The sequence below is a fragment of the Carassius carassius genome, chromosome 11 (assembly GCF_963082965.1).
Source record: "Carassius carassius chromosome 11, fCarCar2.1, whole genome shotgun sequence".
NCBI classification, from domain to species: Eukaryota; Metazoa; Chordata; class Actinopteri; order Cypriniformes; family Cyprinidae; genus Carassius; species Carassius carassius.
This window is the reverse complement of record NC_081765.1, coordinates 1,995,298-2,017,475: the sequence shown is the minus strand read 5'-3', so window position 1 is coordinate 2,017,475 and position 22,178 is coordinate 1,995,298. Positions and strand designations below refer to the sequence as shown.

Below are 22,178 nucleotides of genomic sequence, written 5' to 3'. Positions count from 1 at the left end.
ATCGCAATCTTTCCTTAGAAAGCCACGTTTCTAGCATTTGTAAAACTGCATTTTTCCATCTCAAAAATATATCTAAATTACGGCCTATGCTCTCAATGTCAAATGCAGAAATGTTAATCCAAGCATTTATGACCTCAAGGTTAGATTATTGTAATGCTTTATTGGGTGGTTGTTCTGCACGCTTAGTAAATAAACTACAGCTAGTCCAAAATGCAGCAGCAAGAGTTCTTACTAGAACCAGGAAGTATGACCATATTAGCCCGGTCCTGTCAACACTGCACTGGCTCCCTATCAAGCATCGCATAGATTTTAAAATATTGCTTATTACTTATAAAGCCCTGAATGGTTTAGCACCTCAGTATTTGAATGAGCTCCTTTTACATTATAATCCTCTACGTCCGCTACGTTCTCAAAACTCAGGCAATTTGATAATACCTAGAATATCAAAATCAACTGCAGGCGGCAGATCCTTTTCCTATTTGGCGCCCAAACTCTGGAATAACCTACCTAACATTGTTCGGGAGGCAGACACACTCTTGCAGTTTAAATCTAGATTAAAGACCCATCTCTTTAACCTGGCATACACATAACATACTAATATGCTTTTATTATCCAAATCCGTTAAAGGATTTTTAGGCAGCATTAATTAGGTAAACCGGAACCGGAAACACTTCCCATAACAACCTATGTACTTGCTACATCATTAGAAGAATGGCATCTAATCTAATATTTGTCTGTTTCTCTCTTGTTCCGAGGTCACCGTGGCCACCAGATCCAGTCTGTTTCCAGATCAGAGGGTCACTGCAGTCACCCGGATCCAGTACGTATCCAGACCAGATGCTGGATCAGCACCTAGAAAGGACCTCTACATCCCTGAAAGACAGCGGAGACCAGGACAACTAGAGCCCCAGATACAGATCCCCTGTAAAGACCTTGTTTCAGAGGAGCCCCAGGACAAGACCACAGGAAACAGATGATTCTTCTGCACTATCTGACTTTGCTGCAGTCTGGTCAGAGGAGAACTGGCCCCCCAACTGAGCCTGGTTTCTCCCAAGGTTTTTTTCTCCATTCTGTCACCGATGGAGTTTCGGTTCCTTGCCGCTGTCACCTCTGGCTTGCTTAGTTGGGGACACTTCATCTACAGCAATATCGTTGACTTGATTGCAAATAAATGCACAGACACTATTTAACTGAACAGAGATGACATAACTGAATCCAATGATGAACTGCCTTTAACTATCATTTTTGCATTATTGACACTGTCTTCCTAATGAATGTTGTTCAGTTGCTTTGACGCAATGTATTTTGTTTAAAGCGCTATATAAATAAAGGTGACATTGACATTGACATTGACATCCCAATACATCTCTTTCATTATCAACATGGATATTAAAATCACCAACTATTAAGACTTTATCTGCAGCCAGAACTAACTCGGATGTAAAATCACCAAACTCTTTAATAAAGTCTGTATGGTGCCCTGGTGGCCTGTATACAGTAGCCAGTACAAACATAACAGGGGATATATCATTAACATTTGTTTCTCTGGATAATGTTATATGAAGCACCATTACCTCAAACGAGTTATACTTGAAGCCTGCCCTCTGAGAAATCCTGAAAACGTTGTTATAAATTGAAGCAACACCTCCACCGTTGCCTTTTAGACGTGGCTCATGTTTATAACAGTAATCTTGGGGGTGGACTCATTTAAAATAATGTAATCATCAGGTTTTAGCCAGGTTTCTGTCAAACAGAGTACATCTATATTATGATCAGTGATCATAATATAGATAATATAACTGGGTGAACCATTTCTATGGCTCATGACACCAGCAAATTCATCAGGTTGTGAATTGTGTGTATTCGACTGAATTGCAGTGAATAACCCCATTTGTCTCTAACACCAAGTTTGGCCTAAAACTGTATGACAAGGGGTTGGATTAAATTAAGAGGCTGGTCACCATATGGGGACCCCACACTCAGAAGAGGAAATTTGATTTCCCTGAAAATGCTTCCCTACATTTAATGCTGTCATAGCAGAGCAGTAAGCTCCCATGCATGCTGCTTCAGTGTGGGCGTGGTCCAGACATGTCAAATTTGAAGTTCTCAGTGATAATAATCATAGTCACAGCATACTCTGGAAAAGAGTACTCTACTTTATTTAAGCGACACACCCACAAATGTGAAGCTGCCCGTGTTTGCTTTGATCTGTCTGGGAGGATTAAGCTGCTTGTATAATGATGTGCATTGATCCTCCTTTGTAACACATACTGGCAGATTAAGCATGCTCGATGTGTACCAACTCATTGTTGCTTCCTCCGATGGTAAACAGGTGGAGAAACATGAGACTGGGAAGGCTGGGCTGCCTTCTACGAACAATCAGGGGCAGACTGCTTTTGTGATATAACCAGCCCATCTGTGAGCGCAGACACAGTGACACACACACACAAATTAGAAGCTGCCAGTGGCCAGCAGGGTAAATGGACCTGAACTGCTGCATCACTGTTGCGACAGAGAAGCAGGTCAGCTGTGCTGAGAGGTCTCGATTCCAGCTGCGAAGGTGTATTCATCTGAAAGCGGCTTCGAATAAGCGTAGAGACATAGTTGTCGCTGAAGAAGTAAAAAATCTGAGAATGCTGTGGCGAACACCTGCTTATATAGCCAAAGCACCTCCGCCCATTCTGCTGGGCTTTGGCAGGCTTGGTGGGTTTCGTCGCCATAGGCTCGTGCAGCTTCGCTGCCTAGCCATTGGTTCGTTTTGTAATACACTACACGTTCCACTGGCCGTGCAGTTTTACTGTATGAATGAAAATGGCTTCAGTTCAGGAGAAAAAAGGCTTGTTTCTAGCGAGACGCAGTACTCGTTCCTGTATCTCAGGGAACCAAGGTTATGTTAAGTAACTGAGTACGTTCTCTAATATAACGAAATTAGAGAATCGTCTGACAACTGCATGTGGTCTCTGAGTGGTTTACATCATGGACAGTTTAATGTAATTAAGTTGAAAACATTCATCAAATAACAAGTGATGGGAATGGGAAACTGGAAACAGTCAAGTGAACTTTATTTACATAGCACTTTATACAGTACAGATTACTTCAAAGCAGTAACATTATTCAGTGACCTCATTCATTCAACAAAATTAATACTTCAATATTGAATGGATTACCCAGCCCTGCCTCTGTTTCACCAGAAATAGTTTATTTAGTTTTTACAATTATTTCAGAAACAAAGCAGAATACACAGCTCTGTGTATCATGTATATTTGCTTGATATTTTGTGCTTCAAAGTTATATATACATATCATCTCAGACATCTCAATCAAGTATTTTTAATAATAAAAAAAAAAGCTCAAGGTAGTTTGCTGGTCATGTAACAGCATTCAGCTGGTGTGCCTTGACCACCAGAGGTCACTGTGTCTGTTTGTTGAGCACATGGCTTGTTGTTCATTGTGTAACAGCTCATTGTTGGTTTATGATGGTCTAAGCTAGTAGATATTTTGGCTTGCTTAAAATCTTGTGTTGCTTTCCAGATGGTTTAGCAACATTTGAGGACACAGTATTATCTATGTTCTTTATGTTTTTTGAAAATATAACACATTATCTCAATTTCCAAATAAGTAATATAATGTAGAAATGTGTATCTTTCTATTACAGGTGACATCGGTCATACCTCTCAAATGATGATTTTGTTGGGAGTATTAATCAAAGGCATTTTGGTGAAGTACTGGATCTTCTGTTGCTGCTTTATGTTCTTCTTTGTCAGTTTCTCTGACAAAGTAGCAGTCTTCAAAATCCTCTATATCTGCTTATTCCTCTTCTGTGTGGTTCTGTATGAGGTAAGCTGACACCATCTGTTCCTGATCCATATTCTCAACCAACCTACAGAGTCTCTGACATAAAAATGCTCATATCTTTCCTTAAGAAAACAACCAAGTTTCTAAATGAAAAACTATTACACTAGGTTTATCATGTCACTGCTTTGTCTGGCAGAGAGAAATGTAAATTTATTTCATGGTTTTGGTTAACTATATATATATATATATATATACATACATACTGCTAAAATAAATAAATAAATAAATAAAGGGATAAAAACACTGATAAAAACACTTAAACAACACAATGTAACTCCAAAGTATTTAATAAGACTTTTCATTCATTTAGATCTACTGTAGGATGTGTTACTTAAGTGTTCCCTTCTTTTTTTGAGCGGTATATATATATATATATATATATATTTTTTTTTATCTAAATAGTATTTCATAGACCCCCTGGAGAGGAAGCAGAGTATATAAAGCATATATTCATTAAAATATTTCTATAGATTGTTTTCCCCCTTCAGACATGGAGGCAAAGTGTGTTAACATTTTATTTTTTCATTTTTTTTTTAAATATTTTAAGAAAAGCTAATGTAAACTACTTTAATGTAATTTGAAACATTACTAATTAGATTTTTTTTTTTTGTAGTAGTAGTAGCCTACCTTGAGAGCTGAAGCTGACGCTTGAGAGCTTTTGAGCTGAAAATTCACAGTAGTGATGGGCACTTCTATAGCACTGCGATGATTTCTGTGAACCCATGAATCATGCAAGTTCATTGAGATTGCAAATCAGTGGCAAACTATTGAACCAGTGTCTATGCTTTTTATTTGATCTCTTATCAGTTTGATTGATTTGTAGACATTTTAGTGAGACATTTGTTCACTTAAAAGGATGGGTTGTAGTAAGTCTCTTATTGCCCTGTTTAGACAAACTCTCCATAAAACAAACAAAACAAGCCCTGCAAATTAATAATTATTTTGAAAAACAAATAATTTACAGACAACTCATATTTAATGGTATTTTATTATTTAATGTATTATACTTTCAATAAAACATTTGCAATGTTTTTGTATTTGTTATTTGTAAAATGTTTTTATGCATGAGTTTTTATTTTATTTACACAGCTTTGACCAGCAGGTGTCTCCAACGTGAGGTGTTTTAATCGCTTCAAAACAGTGAATCATTTTGCAAAGCAATTGGCATGATTCACAGATTCACAGAGATTATTGCTCACCAGTCGGCAAAACCATTGAGAAAAAAAAGAAAAAAAAAAGCATTATTTACTGAAATCACATGACTTTGGCAGTTTGATATGTGCTCTGAACCGTTTCGAATCAAATGATTCACAAAGATTTTGAAGATTCACAAAGCAGTGCTTCAAAGGTGCTTTTCACTAACGTGGACCGATACCAACCAAGGACTTTTCTCTGATTAAGTGATTTAGTATTAGTTATTAATTTTAACTCCTGCAGTGCTGCGATTTTATAACATTTTATAGCCATAATGCAGAAGATGTTTTGACAGAGTCATTCAGACACATAAAGACATCAAGAATCATCATATTAATCGCAACAATAGTAAAAATCTACAAAATATTCTGAAAAAAAATGGTTTGTGGATTCAATTTGACTTCAATATTGAAATAACTGCTGTGTCCAGGTACATTATGAAGTATGGAGAAGTCTATTGAAGCATTTCTGGGTGGTAGTGGTTGGATACTCAATGCTAGTGTTGATCCTGATCTACGTGTACCAGTTTAAAAGTGTCTGTAACCTGTTGCAACAGATACTAGGCATACCAGAGGAGAGGTAAGTACTGGTATGTTGACACATAAACAAAATGTGTCATAATTCAGAAACAGTGGCATGTGGGTGTAATATTTATCTAATTAAATTGATTTCAGGGACATTTACCTTTGAACTTTACCTGTTAATTCCTGACCCTATTCAAAAATGATTCTGCTTTCACTCATATAGCATGTAAGTATATTTATGAGACAGACTATTGATATGAAGTCCATGTGTTTACTCTTTGTCAGGTTGCGAGACATTGGCCTAGAACAGTTTGACACTATTGAACTATTTGCACAAATCTTACAGCCAGCCTTCTTCCTTTTGGCCTGCATCCTTCAGCTGCACTATTTCAACTGTGATTTCCTGTCTTTAACTAATCTTAAGACGGTACTGACAAGGAACAGAATTAACAGGTGTGTAAAAATAGTCAGACACACAAATACATCTTCATCTTTGTCCTTTGGAAATTATAACCAAACTCAGGAAAGTTTATATTTAACATCAGATTAAAAACTTCACTACATTCAGCCCTTTGTTAATTATAATAAGGGCAATAAGGGCAATCTAGTTTAATCTTGTAACTTGCTTAAAACAGGGGTTTTCAAACCTGTCCTGGAGGCCTTCCATCACTTTACGTTTTGTATGTCTCCCTTATCGAACACATACAATTCAGGTCTTTCAGTCTCTACTAAAGTTCAGGTGCATTAGATATGGAAGACATACAAAATGGTAATTGCTGTTGAGCAGCGTTTCCCAGGCCTGTTCCTGGAGACCATGGCTATCTAGTCCTGGTCCTAGAGGGCCAGTGTACTCCAGAGTTTATGCCGGTCTGCCCCAACCTACATTACTTGCCTGGAAGTTTCTAGTGATAATGAAGACCTCAATAAGTTGGTTTTATTAAGTTTTGAGTTAAATTCTGCAATATAGTGACCCTACAAGAACAGGACTGGACACCCGGCTCTGCAAGTCTATGTCCCTGCATACTACTCTACAGCTTCCATTCAGTATGTGAAGAATTGCTGTGTTTGTCAGGTTTGGTGTTGAGGGATGAGGCAAGGACTCAAATGGGGCAATAATTGGCCTTTATTTAAATTCTAAACAAAAACAAGTCAAAACTAGCCATTAGGGGAACACACAGTGTCTGGCACAGAAAGACAGAGAATATCCAGACATGTCAGGGCTATACAAGGCAAGGCAGCAAGTGCAGTACACATCTTTTAATGGTTCATTCTTTGAAACATAATTATATTAATATCTTATGATATAATTTCAGAGAAGAAGACCTAAAGGAAACACTGAAGGTGATTTTTGATATGTGAGTATTTTGACCTCTTGCAAAAGCTTTAGTTTAAATTATTACCATTTTTTATATTGTTGTACTTAGGTTTCAGAGAAAATGCTAGGTTTTTTTCCCCCCTATATTGGTTTAGCATGGGAAATAGGCCTATTATGAGTACAAACATATACAGCAATTCTCTGAATTTATTTTAGTATTGTGCCCCTGACTTATCACTTCTAGGGGTGTAACAATATATTATGTCACAATATAACTCAATACAAAATGTATATATATATATATATATATATATATATATATATGTATGTATGTGTGTGTGTGTGTGTGTGTGTGTGTGTGTGTGTGTGTGTGTGTGTGTGTGTGTGTGTGTGATGTATAATGACAATCTTGTGTAAAAATCCCCAAAAATGAAAATTACTGTGTGCAAAAAAACTACATGAACTTACTATATTTATAATGTTTAATAATATGATGTATACTAATGCAATGGGGGATATGTGTGGGTCCTGGCAATGCCAAATATCTTATGTTACCAGTAAAAAGTGGCCTAAATTTTTAAATATGTCACATGACATGCACATGTCACATGAAAGTCAGTGACAGAGTGGAAGCTTATTCATCTAAAATAATTCTGTATTTTAAGCATCAGAATCATGAATATTTTTATTCTGGTTTCACCATTGTTCTGTGCATTAAGTTAACAGCCAAACCTATTAATTTACACCCCCAATGCAATACCAAATTTAATTAACATTTTCTGTTAACCTTTTTACATAAGTCTTGGAGTATCGCAATAATATTGTGTTGTGAGTTCAGTATCATGATATGTATTTGTAATGATCCAGAACTCGACATGGGATCCATATGCAGGCAATGGTCAATACCAGCAAAATCAGCAACGTAGGGAGAACAGAGAATCAAAATCCAGTAAACAAGCAAGGGTCGGTAGGTAGGCAGCAAAGGTACGTAGAGGAGATCAAACAGGGTCGGTAACAGGAAATCAAACACTGGTAGTAACGCTCAGAAATGACAGACACAGCAAATCAAGACTTCGCGTAGAACTGTTGTAATAGTCCAGCTTATATACAGAGTCCTGATGAGTAGCACCTGTGATGGTGATCAGAGTCCAAGGACGGGGCTTGTGGGAAATGTAGTGTAGTCAGTGTAGATGATTGAGTGGATGCGTGTGTGTCAGTATTCAGGTGAGGGTGCCCTCTGCTGGCCAGTAGAGGGAATCACGGGGTTCATCTCTGTGACAGTATTGAATTGTGACATTAGGGTATCTTTACACCCCTAATTACTGCTGACGTTTCTTTCATGTTATGTGAAATGGCAGTAAATGCTGCAACTACTATTACTGAATAATCATAGATTAGTCATAAATTAGTAGGCAGTGCTCTATTATTGGCACATTAGAACCTCAGACCCAAATTTTAGGCCCAATCCCAATTCTACCCCTTAGCCCTTCCCCTTTCCCCTACCCCTCCGTTTTGCGCGTTCACGTGGAGGGGTAGGGGTGTCTCGATTCTCTTTTGGTTGTAGGGGAAGGGGTAAGGGGAAGGGCCATATAGCCCTTCAAACGAAGATTTTTCGAGACCACACTTAAAACGAAGGGGTATGAATTATCGCGGCAACATGGCTGCTACAGCGAACAAAAAGACACATAAATGTAAGCTTTTTTGGCATAAATAAAGATTTTAACGAAAAGTAATCATTTGTTTTATGTTACATTCAATTGTGAGTTCATATTAATGGTCATGTTACTCAAAGAAATGTTTGAAAAAATCACTAATATTTGCTAACGTCATATCATTACAGACTGCATGATAGTGCCACAGCATATCTGATCAGGGCGATAACTGCCGTAGCCCAATAATTAGAAATCGCTAAACCATTTTCTCAAATATTGCCTATCCGAGAGAGAGAGAGAGAGAGAGAGACAGAGAGAGAGAGAGAGAGATGGAAGTTGCGTGTATTCGCGTCTGTGCGTTTATCTTTTTGGAGTAAAAACAGCGATTGTATGCTCTCGCTGCTGGAAAATATAATGTAGCGATTCAGTATTCAAACTGTATTTAATATAAGCCGTGGGGCAGCGTTGACAAGTTTATTTTCTCCTGGATGTGTGAGCTGCGCGATTTCCGATATGTGTGTGTGTGTGGGTGTGTCAGTAAGCAGCAGCTCATTAATACAGAACGATAATTAAAGGCTCTAATGCACACCAGTATATGTGTGTATTGTAAGAGCTAGACGACGAATGATGGCGTGTGACGTCATGGTAGTGGTGTCGCAATCGTTAGGGGAATATTTTCTCCCCTACCCCTTGACACTCTGTTTCAAGGGACAAGGGGAAGGGGTAGGCGGAGGGGTAGGGGAAGGGGAAGGGGAAGGGGAAGGGGAAGGGGTATAAAATAGAATTGGGATTGGGCCTTAGTCTTAGCTCTAGGTCCCTCCTCCATTTTGTCCCTCTCTTAATTCACTAAAATGTTTAATATAAATTAAATACATGATGTGCCAATTAAATAAAATTAAATATGCTATTGGTTCGGACTTGAAAAGGAAAACCTTGAACACCCATACATTATTTTAAATTAAGGTTCCCCTTGTAAAGGGTCTATAAAGGCACTAATAAATGAAAAATAACTTGTTTACAAATGCATTATAAATTATTGATAAACAGTTATAAATGCATGACTAAAAAGGGTGATGATAAAAAATAATAATATCCTTTGGAGATCCAGAAAACTAAGCAATCAATAGCATACAGGGCAACATAAGTTCAATAACCAACTCAGGATGGAGACTAAAGAAGGGAACCCATGAGGGAAAGACAGGTGCATAATAAAACAAAACACAACAAGTGCAAACTAGAGCAGGGAGATACAACAGAAAAGAGCAAACTAAGTTCATAACTGTGACAGAAATGATCAAACTTTATTTTCGAGGGGGGAAAAACCTAAAAGCACAACCATGATTTGAAAAGATATTAATAATGAAAATATCTAATTCAGCAGTTTTGTAAAAAAAAAATCATTAAATTAATTACTGAAAGCACCATTACAGAAAAAAATTATTTTATAAGTGCACAAAGTTTTGTTGTTATTATGTCTATATCCAAAAAAAGTAGACCCTTTACAGATTCGATTGATGTATTGCTCTTATCTGTACGATTAAAACTGAAAGTGTAATTTAAGTTCTTTTCGGGGTTATCAGGAGAAAATGACTCAAAACGCGTATCCGCGTTAATCGACTCGAGAGGGTTAATAAGCAATCAATAATAATTTTTATCATGATAAAGCCCACTGTAACATGAGTATTATTTATTCATATAGTATATTGGATCCTATGGTGCCCCATACTTTACCATCCAAATCACCTTTGTATTTTTTACACAATGAAAACTCTTTTAATAAACATTGACTTTGTTTTTACTCACTGCAGGATGAAGAAAAACACTGAGAAATTGAAGAAATGGTGAGTGAAGGTTGGACAAAAATTTAAGTTCATGTGAGAGTTTATTATAGGTGTACCCCGGTGTACCCCTAACACTTCACATTTTGTGTGTCTCCTTTGTCTGACACACCCTTTTCAGTTTTTGGGGGCTCTACAAATAATATCATGAGTGGAATAAGGTTTGTTAGGAGTGTAAGGTGACTTGCTAAATGTGCAGTGTTGAGGGTACTCCAAGAACGTGGTTGGGAACCACCGTATTAGAGAGCTATTCAAGCCACAAAAGTTAATGGAACATGCAAAGATCAATCAGGATACACATACGGAAAGGACAAGAAAGGTCAAAATTGGAACCACTATGAAAAAAAAACGAATAAAAAAACAAACGGTGAATGGTCAGAAATGTAGTGGGAACATTAGAAAGCCCTTAGGAACAACATATAACCTGAGGCCAAAAAAATATATTATAATAATAATTTACTAATTCAGTTAGTCAATGAGCAAGAGAAAATCAAAAGAATAGAAAAGAATAGAAATCCAAAGTTACAGTGCACAACATAAATTAGTACAACCTGTGGTAGAAATTCCCCTATGCGACCCTACAGCTGTAACAGACTGACTGCAAACAGTGCCTTTGAATATGCTTTAATCATGGCTGGGAGGTCCAATAACATACCAATAACAGCGAATCCCACTGGGAAAACAGTTTATATAGCATAGGTGCATGGCATGTGATTTTTGGCTGGAAAAGGAGCAGGAGAAATACAAATCAAGTGTCTCAGGTTACGAATGTAACCATGGTTCCCTGAGAGGGAACAAGACACTGCGTCCTCTTTAGGGGATACTATGGGGAACACCTCGTTGTGACCCGTGTCTGAAGCATACTTTGAAACACGCCAACGTGTTGACCGGCAACAGCCTCTGACGTCACTACCGGCGCGACTATAAATACGCGCTCGTAGGACCCTTCACTTATCTTCTTCGTGAAGCTTGCGTCCAAAGCATGGCAGGGAGCTAGAGGACACAGTGTCTTGTTCCCTTTCAGGGAACCATTGTTACATTCGTAACCTGAGACGTTCCCTGTCAAGGGAATTTCGAACTGCGTCCTCTTTAGGGGACACTATGGGGAACAGTATACCCACGCCGCCATGCTGAGGGGCGTGCAGGCCAAAACATGGCAAACACTAAGTACCAACTCTACCATTTCCATGGGAGTTGCCCCTGGGATGTTTAGACGGCTGTTTGTGACATTATCCCTTATGGCCAAAGGCCTAAGCTGCATAGCCAGTTATTTGTTAGGGCCTCGGCCCGGGGTAGAGCTTAAAGGCTTGAAATCAGGAAGGATTCCTTTAAAGGGATACGGCTAAGAAACCAGTATTTATACAAGGTCTTGCCTGTCACACAGGGGCTACCGCTTGCTCTCGCACAAGTTTGCTGAAAGGGCTGTCTCAATAGATCCCTGGTAGCCATACCCTGCTTACAACCCGAATTCCGGAAAAGTTGGGACGTTTTTTAAATTTTAATAAAATGAAGACTTTCAAATCACATGAGCCAATATTTTATTCACAATAGAACATAGATAACATAGCAAATGTTTAAACTGAGAAAGTTTACAATTTTATGCACAAAATGAGCTCATTTCAATTTTGATTTCTGCTACAGGTCTCAAAATAGTTGGGACGGGGCATGTTTACCATGGTGTAGCATCTCCTTTTCTTTTCAAAACAGTTTGAAGACGTCTGGGCATTGAGGCTATGAGTTGCTGGAGTTTTGCTGTTGGAATTTGGTCCCATTCTTGCCTTATATAGATTTCCAGCTGCTGAAGAGTTCGTGGTCGTCTTTGACGTATTTTTCGTTTAATGATGCGCCAAATGTTCTCTATAGGTGAAAGATCTGGACTGCAGGCAGGCCAGGTTAGCACCCGGACTCTTCTACGACGAAGCCATGCTGTTGTTATAGCTGCAGTATGTGGTTTTGCATTGTCCTGCTTAAATAAACAAGGCCTTCCCTGAAATAGACGTTGTTTGGAGGGAAGCATATGTTGCTCTAAAACCTTTATATACCTTTCAGCATTCACAGAGCCTTCCAAAACATGCAAGCTGCCCATACCATATGCACTTATGCACCCCCATACCATCAAAGATGCTGGCTTTTGAACTGAACGCTGATAACATTCTGGAAGGTCTCCCTCGTCTTTAGCCCGGAGGACACGGCGTCCGTGATTCCCAACAAGAATGTCAAATTTGGACTCGTCTGACCATAAAACACTATTCCACTTTAAAATAGTCCATTTTAAATGAGCCTTGGCCCACAGGACACGACGGCGCTTCTGGACCATGTTCACATATGGCTTCCTTTTTGCATGATAGAGCTTTAGTTGGCATCTGCTGATGGCACGGCGGATTGTGTTTACCGACAGTGGTTTCTGAAAGTATTCCTGGGCCCATTTAGTAATGTCATTGACACAATCATGCCGATGAGTGATGCAGTGTCGTCTGAGAGCCCGAAGACCACAGGCATCCAATAAAGGTCTTCGGCCTTGTCCCTTACGCACAGAGATTTCTCCAGTTTCTCTGAATCTTTTGATGATGTTATGCACTGTAGATGATGAGATTTGCAAAGCCTTTGCAATTTGACGTTGAGGAACATTGTTTTTAAAGTTTTCCCAAATTTTTTTACGCAGTCTTTCACAGATTGGAGAGCCTCTGCCCATCTTTACTTCTGAGAGACTCTGCTTCTCTAAGACAAAGCTTTTATAGCTAATCATGTTACAGACCTGATATCAATTTACTTAATCACTAGATGTTCTCCCAGCTGAATCTTTTCAAAACTGCTTGCTTTTTTAGCTATTTGTTGCCCCCGTGCCAACTTTTTTGAGACCTGTAGCAGGCATTAAATTTTAAATGAGCTAATTAAGTGGATAAAAGTGTAAAATTTCTCAGTTTAAACATTTGCTACGTTATCTATGTTCTATTGTGAATAAAATATTGGCTCATGTGATTTGAAATTCCTTTAGTTTTCATTTTATTAAAATTTAAAAAACGTCCCAACTTTTCCGGAATTCGGGTTGTAGATAGGTATTCAAAGATACATAAATGGAGTGGCGCCCAAGATGAACGGGGCTTTTCACCAACTCAAGAAAGGGCACGAAGCAACCACGTGAAGCCCTTACCATAAAGGATTTTTAGAAAGAACGCAGAGCATTAGCTTGCGAACTTACCACAGTGTGGATTTCAGAGGGTGCGCAAAGAATTCACGTGCACACTTACCATAGCATGGATTTTTTAAATACTGTTCTAGGGAGGGGTTCTCGTGGCGCTCTGAACGAGCAGCTCACTGATGGAATGATGTATCTCAAAAATATGTTTTGAGAATATCAACTCGATCTGTGGAACTAATGGTGGAGCGCTCTGGTGAAAAACAGAGAACGCAGTCTCATATTAGAGGAAAACTCTGAATTCAGAGTAACGTACTCACACGTGACCCTTTCTGGAAAGGGGACCGCTGTTAAACTACCGCGAGAACCGCCCCAATATCCCTTCATGTTGAGGGAAGCAATGCTTGAAGTGTATAAACAAATGCACTCCGGCTGAATGGAGCCAAAGGAACCAAGGACTAACCATCTCGAAAAGGGAACGAAGCTGAGCGCGTAACCCTTACCATACAGGATTTCAGAAAAGTGTGCAGAATCTTGCGTGCACACTTACCACTTTAGGAAGTACATAGAGCGTAGCGTGTGTACTTAGAGGTTCCTAAGCATTGCAGAGGCGCTGAACCGCACAGGAGAGGCAAGCTCCAATTTTACAAACCTTTGGCGAGGGGAGCATCACCTGAGGCAGTATATACAGGAAGAATTCTGTAACTACCACCTCCACCTTCCCACTGGATGTGACAGCGCCAGGAGGCCCCTCAGGGTGACCTGGCCAGACATTCATGAAATCTCCTGCAGTGCCGTGCCAGTTCTGATGATCAGCGAGGCTCCCGCAGAAGCCTGTGATCTCGGCCACCTAATACCAGAGCACGAGGCCGGAAGGTCGGTGCTGACGGGTGTTTAGTAGATGCCACGACTGAGCACTGTAAAAAAAGACTCACAGAATGTTAGTAGTCACATAACCACCAGCAATTTAACCCATAAGTATATACAGAAAAGGGTTACATACTCACCCACCCTCCTGTACTGGAACCCTGCTCACGGGGTGCCTCCTTATTGTCCGGACCATCAGTAAGGTGGTTATTATGAATACAGAACCATCCAAAAACATCATAGGTCCAGCATATGAGACTGTTATGAGAGAAATTTTTCCACCTAACCTCGATCAGGTGGAGAGCTGGTGGTTACAGGGGAATTAGGCAAGGGAGGATAAGAGCAGAAGTCAAAAACATACAAAAGGAATGAGTAGCTACCTAGGTATCGCTCCGATTCGGACGAGAACGCTGCCTCTTCTGAATTACATCCCTCAGGTCCTGTTTACCTCCTCGTGACCCACTTGCCCCTGCCCACAGGTGGGGGAGGAGCGCGAGCCGCGACACTAGCCTTCTGTGCCCGTCTTTGATACTCAGAACGAGACGGGCCAGGACCCCTATGTTGTTCGGGCTCAGTCCTGGACCTTCATGGAATGAAGGATTTAAAGGCAGCTGAGCGCGCCCTTGCCTCCCTGAACTTCTCGACCACCGTCTCGACGGAGGTACCGAAAAGCTCAGAAGGCGAGACCGGAGCATCGAGAAGAAAGCACCTTTCTTTCTTCCCGATGTCTGCCAGGTTCACCCACAGATGTCTCTCCGTTAATACCATGGCAGCCATAGACCTACCCATGGCGGAGGCGGCCTGTTTGGTAGTACGGAGAGAGAGGTCTGTGGTGCGGCGCAGCTCGGTCACCTGGTCAGCTGAAAGGCCCTCGCCTTTATCCAGGTCCTTCAACAGATCAGCCTGATAGGCCTGAAGCACTGCCATCGTGTGCAATGAAGCCACCGCCTGACCTGCTGCTGCGTATGCTCTGCCATTTAAGCGGAATGTATCCTGGAGGGGCTTAGATGGCAAAGAGGGAGATTTACGAGAGGATGTTTCCCCCACAAAGAGATAGCTAGCCAGCGTCTCTTCTACAAGGGGCATCTTCTCATAGCCTTTTTCACGCATGCCCTCGATGTTAGCATAACTTGTATGCTGAAACCGATGGATGTGAGAAGAAAATGGCCTCTTCCATTCTTTTTCGACTTCTGCATGTAAATCAGGCAAGAATGGAAGGCTCACCTGGGCTGGAGGGCTATGGTCAGATAAATAACGCTCATCAAGGCGACCTCGTGGCGTTATTTTGCTGGTACGTTTCCATGGCAAGTCTAACTTTGCTGTGGCACGATCCATAACCTCTAACAGCTCCCCATAGGCAGGGCAGGAGGATTGAGAAGGCTCAGCCTCAGCTTCTTCGCCATCCTCAGACAACTCCTGCTCTTCCTGGGTAGAACCCAGCAGAGCACTAACTTCAGTATCAGAAAGGATTAATGACAACACATCTTCCTCCTGAAGTTCAATCTCGTCTGCCACCGAAGAGCGTGAAAGTGAAAGTCCCTCTCTAAACTCCTCAACGAGATCCACCTGTGATCCCCACGAGCTCATTCTGCTCTGTGCCTCAACAGCGGCGGGTCCTGAGCCGCGGGAGACAGATGGCTGTCCCTCTTTCCTCAAAAAGAGAGACAAACGAGAGCGGAGCTTTCCATAGAAAAACGCTCACAATGCACGCAGATCACCCCCTCAAGGACCTTGCGCGCGTGTGCTCTTCGCCCAAACAAGAGACGCAAAGACTGTGTGTGTCATCAGGTGTCAAATAACGCTGACACGGATGCACGCACTGTTTAAACGCCTTGCTAGTGGATGCCATGATAAACAGAGAAAGATCGCTCTTACCGTGGTCGTTTCTCAGATGCACGCTTCAAACAAAACAGTCAATGAAGACGAAGAAGATAAGTGATGGGTCCTACGGGCGCGTATTTATAGTCGCGCCAGTAGTGACGTCAGAGGCTGTCACCGGCCAACACGTTGGCGTGTTTCAAAGTATGCTTCAGACACGGGTCACGACGAGGTGTTCCCCATAGTGTCCCCTAAAGAGGACGCAGTTCAAAGTTCCCTTAACAGGGAACAGTGTTTTTTTCACAGTGATGTTTATTCTCACAGAGTAAGATGCAGCTTGCAGAAGTGATAATGGAACTACCTATTGTAGGCAAAGCACAATAAACTCATTTAACCTTTTCTGAGACCCATATATAGAAATCTGGTAATCAATACTCTGGTCTCATGAGACCAAGCCAATCATTTCAAATCAAACAGCATCCAAAATATTATGGTGTTTCTAGAGGAGGTGTACAGTGAGAAGTAAAATATTTTTTTTTTAAGTGTAGGTTAACAATTCAAAGTATATGCTTTGTACGTCTATATGTAAAAAAAAAAAACATATATATATATATATATATATATATATATATATATATATATATATATAGATATATATATATAATGTTTTTTTTTTTTTTTGAACAACTTATGTAGAAAAAAAATAAGAAACTTAGTGTCTTATCTGCAGCCTCCCCATTTCCAGAGGCATGAAGTGACCATCTGAAGAGTTCATACTTCCATTTTGTAAATTTTGTTTTGGGAGTGAGAAAGAAACAAGTTACTCTTTGTGAGCAGCAGCAAAGGAATGCAAACAGTTATGTTTCTGTAATGTGTAGAGCCTAATGAACTGATTACAGGAGACAGAAAAACCTTTGCTCTCATTTTCACTACATTTAATATGTCCAAAAAAAGTATACACGCTTTTTTCTATCTTGTTGCAAGAATTATATATATATATATATATATATATATATATATATATATATATATATAATTTTTATTTTTCCTGCACTTGTACTTTACAGTTATTCTAAAACCTTTCAACCCATTGTCACAGTGTCTGGTCTGTGTTTCCCTGGGTGTCCACTAGTGGTCTCACTTCCCCACAGTCACCCCACTGCAGGCACTACATTTCCCAATAGCCTTTGTCCCATTCAGCACGGTTAATTGCACACCTGTTAATTGCACTCAGCTGTCTCCACTTTCATCGTTTTCACCTGTCCATATAAACCAGCCTGTCTCATTCTGTTTCATGGAGTCCTTGTTTCATGTCACCCTGCTTTTTTGTGTTCCCTAGTGTTTTTCATGTTTCTTTTTTTTTTGGACTGCTTTTGTTGTTTTTGACCTCTCGCCTGTTTTTGGATTGATTTTGGATTCCTCATTAAACACTGCAACTGGATCTCTCGTTTTGTGTGTGCGTTCGTAACACCCATTTACTCTTATCTTATAACAACAGTAAATGGCACTTGATGGTGCTGTACCTCATTTTGTGTTCATGTATCCATATAAACTACATTGTAGTAAAATCACAACACGCCTCACCTGTGTTATTATGGGTTCCTTTTTTTCCATTATAGGTTGAAGGAAAGGCAGATCCATGGAAAATGTGGCGATCAAATTAATATTTCATCTTCCTCCTTGGACGAACATCATGAAGTAGAATTAGAAGATGATGGTAAGTCAAGTTCCTACCTGAACAATTTGGTTTTAAGATCACCATACAAATAATCCATGCAACAAGCTCTCTGTGAGAAAAATGCTATTTACGGAACTTCTGTGTTTGTTCTTCGAAAAAAAAAAAAAAACATTATCTAATAATTTGCTCAGTGAACATGTTTTCTTTCCCCTTCAAATAAAGCTTTCGAATTCCAAGGTACAATTTTTTTTTTAAATAAAAATAAGTTTTGAATCCTGCCACATTGCCAGAAATCTGAATACTCACACATACTCCAATTATTAGTATTCAATATTGAATCAGTCATCTTTTAGCAAAACAGATCAGTTTTTGCAACAGAGAAACAGAAATCCCATTCATTAGACCAGTTCACTATATTTACAATAGTTATTTACATACACTTATCCACATACCCAAAATTGCAGCCCCATTGCACTGTCTATCTCCATGTCTATCTGTGCAAAAATGTTGTAAATAATTAGATAAACAGAATAGGACCGCTAACACTTCCTGGATATATCTGAGAAAATACTCTAACTTGCATAGTTTGTTTAAACAATAAATAGTGAAAGTGAAAGTGAAGTGACATTCAGCCAAGTATGGTGACCCATACTCAGAATTTGTGCTCTGCATTTAACCCATCCGAAATGCACACACACAGAGCAGTGAACACACACACACACTGTGAGCACACACCCGGAGCAGTGGGCAGCCATTTTTATGCTGCGGCGCCCGGGGAGCAGTTGGGGGTTCGATGCCTTGCTCAAGGGCACCTAAGTCATGGTATTGAAGGTGGAGAGAGAACTGTACATGCACTCCCCCCACCCACAATTCCTGCCGGCCCAGGACTCGAACTCACAACCTTTCGATTGGGAGTCCGACTCTCTAACCATTAGGCCACGACTTCCCACAAATACGTGATCCAATACGTGATCCAGTTGTCCATTATTTTCATTCTGTTTGGTCAAATTTGATCAAAAGTCTCTCTTTCACATTTTTCAAATAATACTCCTACTAACACTTCTTCGTTTACTTGGCTCTTTGTTATTTCAGCTTCCAAGCAGAATATTGTATTTTGCCCTTTCTGGAAACAATTCTGACACAGCGAGAAAAGGTTTCTCTTTCCAGTAACATGCACTGGTCTATTCATAACCATATGCTCCTCAGATTTTATCTTTTATATGGACCTGTATGTAGTAGGCTTCTGCCCCGCCGCCATTTTTTTTTTATCGTAATCTATACATGTATTAAAAATTTATTTGTGTGTTAAACCTGTTAACCAGCACCCCCCATTATGGGACTCACAGCTTAAAATGACCTACCTAACTTAAAACGGTCATATGATGCTTTTTTTAAAGATCAATAATTTGTGTATTTGGTGTAGTAGAATATGTTGATATGCCTTAATGTTCATACAACACATTATTATTCAAATACAGTTCATTATTATAGGTCCTCTTTGTCCTGCCTCTCTCAAACGCATTGTTTTCTACAAAGTAATGAACAAAAGATTGACTCGTTCACGAGTCAAGAACCTGGTCAATCTTTTCTTCGTTATCTTGCTCGGTGTTCATCTTCAGTTCTCTCTTCACAGCAGTTCAGTCAGTGTACTGTTTGAGTAAATGAATTACTCCAGGATATTGGTTTGTTTTAACTCAGAGGGAGTGTCAGCCACATTTAAAAAGTTAACAGCTTAAGTCATTTGTGGTTTAATGCTTATTGGAGACACACACCGTTTCAAACGATTCAGTTCGATTTGGTGAACTGGTTCAAGAAGATCCGGTTACATCGAGTGATTCATTCGCGAACCGGATATACACTGCAGTGAACGTGCTCACAACAGACACGGAAGACAAGAAAATGCTGAAAGTCGTTGTTTTTGCTATTTTTGGACCAAAATGTATTTTCGATTCTTCAAAAAAAAATGTTTTCTTCAAAAAAGTTTTTCTTACCTTTCTGGACATAGACAGTATACCGTACACACAGTTTCAATGGAGGGACTGAGAGCTCTCGGACTAAATCTAAAATATCTTAAACTGTGTTCCAAAGATAAACGGAGGTCTCACGGGTTTGGAACGACATGAGGGTGAGTTATTAATGTCATAATTTAGATTTTTGGGTGAACTAACCCTTTAAGGGTCTTTCTCAGTCACACACCTAGTTAAGGGTCTTTCTCACAGTCACACACCTAGTTAAGGGTCTTTCTCAGTCACGCACCTAGTTAAGGGTCTTTCTCAGTCATGCACCTAATTAAGGGTCTTTCTCAGTCACGCACATAGTTAAGGGTCTTTCTCAGTCATGCACCTAATTAAGGGTCTTTCTCAGTCACGCACATAGTTAAGGGTCTTTCTCACAGTCACACACCTAGTTAAGGGTCTTTCTCAGTCACGCACCTAGCTAAGGGTCTTTCTCAGTCACACACCTAATTAAGGGTCTTTCTCAGTCACGCACATAGTTAAGGGTCTTTCTCAGTCATGCACCTAATTAAGGGTCTTTCTCAGTCACGCACATAGTTAAGGGTCTTTCTCAGTCATGCACCTAATTAAGGGTCTTTCTCAGTCACGCACCTAGTTAAGGGGCTTTCTCACAGTCACAAACCTAGTTAATGGTCTTTCTCAAGGGGACCACAGTGGTATTGAAGAGGGAGGGGACAAATGCTGTTTTCCCCCAACTAATCTAACACCCATTTAAAGCAGAAAGGCTTTTATACAATAAAATAAAATGTAAAATTTCTAATGTTTCAATCATGATTCATTCATCTTGATCCATGATTTTTTACATTTTAGCTGTAGACCATATTATATTATATATAAGATATTTTGAAAAGTCCATGTAATTTGTCTCATTTTTCATTTTATTTATTTGAAAAAGAAATATATTCTCTTCCCTCAGATGCTGTGAAGATGTGTAGACTCCGAAATTGATACAGCAATGGAAGAACACCTGAAGCACACTCTAGGAACAGCTGTTAGGTTACCAAAAAGCAGCCAACAACTGTAATGTGTTTAAGGAATAGTTCACCTCAAAATAAACATTGTCATTTTCTTACCCTCATGTTTCAAACCTGTATACCTTTCTATGTTCCGCTGAACACAAAGATATTTGGAAGAATGTTTGTAACCAAGCAGATGTCGCCGCCTTAAAGGCAAGGCAAGGCAAGGCAAGTTTATTTATATAGCACATTTCGTACACAATGGTAATTCAAAGTGCTTTACATAAAAGAAAGTAAAAATAATCATGAAGAAAAATAATAACAAAATTAAAACAAGCAATTTAAAACTTTTAAAGTGATTAAAACATTTAAAAACATTTAAAAAATGATTTTACATAAAATAATAAAATAAAATAAAAAAACAGTGAAAATATAGTGCAATCAGTTTGGACATTGCACAGTGCTCATTCAATAAATGCACAGCTAAACAGATGGGTTTTGAGTTTAGATTTAAATGTGACTAGTGTTTTAGCACATCTGATCTCTTCTGGAAGCTGATTCCAACTGTGGGCGGCATAGTAACTAAAGGAGGACTCCCCTTGTTTTGTGTGAACCTTTGGTATTTCTAACTGACTTGATCCTAGTGATCTGAGTGCTCTGTTAAGTTTATATTCAGCAAACATATCTGCAATATATTTCGGTCCTAGGTCATTTAGTGACTTACATACAAGTAAAAGTACTTTAAAATCAATTCTAAATGTAACTGGAAGCCAATGTAAGGACCTGAGGACTGGTGTGATATGCTAAGATTTTCTGGTTCTAGTCAGAATCCTGGGAGCAGCGTTCTGGATGAGCTGCAGCTGTCTAATGGTCTTTTTGGGAAGGCCAGTGAGGAGCCCATTACAATAGTCCACCCTGCTGGTGATAAAGGCATGAACAAGTTTCTCCAAGTCTTGACTGGAAACAAAACATCTAATTCTTGCAATGTTTTTTAAATGATAGTATGCTGATTTAGTTACTGCTTTGACATGACTACTGAAACTAAGGTCTGTCTCCAGAATCACACCCAGATTCCTGACTTGATTTTTAGTTGTTTGACCCCTAGAGTCAAGGTATGCATTCACCTTGAAAACTTCATCTTTGTTTCCAAATGCAATGACTTCAGTTTTTTCCTTATTTAACTGAAGATAGTTCTGACATATCCAACTATTAATTTAATCAATGCATTGGCAGAGGGAGTCAATGGGGCTGTAGTCATTTGGAGATAAGGCTAGGTAAATCTGGGTATCATCAGCATAGCTGTGATAGGCAATTTGGTTCTTTCTCATTAT

At 39.5% G+C, this 22,178-nt stretch overlaps 1 protein-coding gene across 1 annotated transcript in view; it reads left to right on the top strand.

The window, feature by feature from the left end:
• The window catches only part of si:dkey-11f4.7 (piezo-type mechanosensitive ion channel component 2), a 256,411-nt gene that overhangs the window by 92,162 nt on the left and 142,071 nt on the right, over window positions 1-22,178 (top strand). The window contains 6 exon segments of the mRNA XM_059561374.1: window positions 3,655-3,836; window positions 5,479-5,627; window positions 5,858-6,025; window positions 6,886-6,927; window positions 10,348-10,380; window positions 17,818-17,915. Coding sequence (XP_059417357.1) covers window positions 3,655-3,836; window positions 5,479-5,627; window positions 5,858-6,025; window positions 6,886-6,927; window positions 10,348-10,380; window positions 17,818-17,915 — 672 coding nt within the window.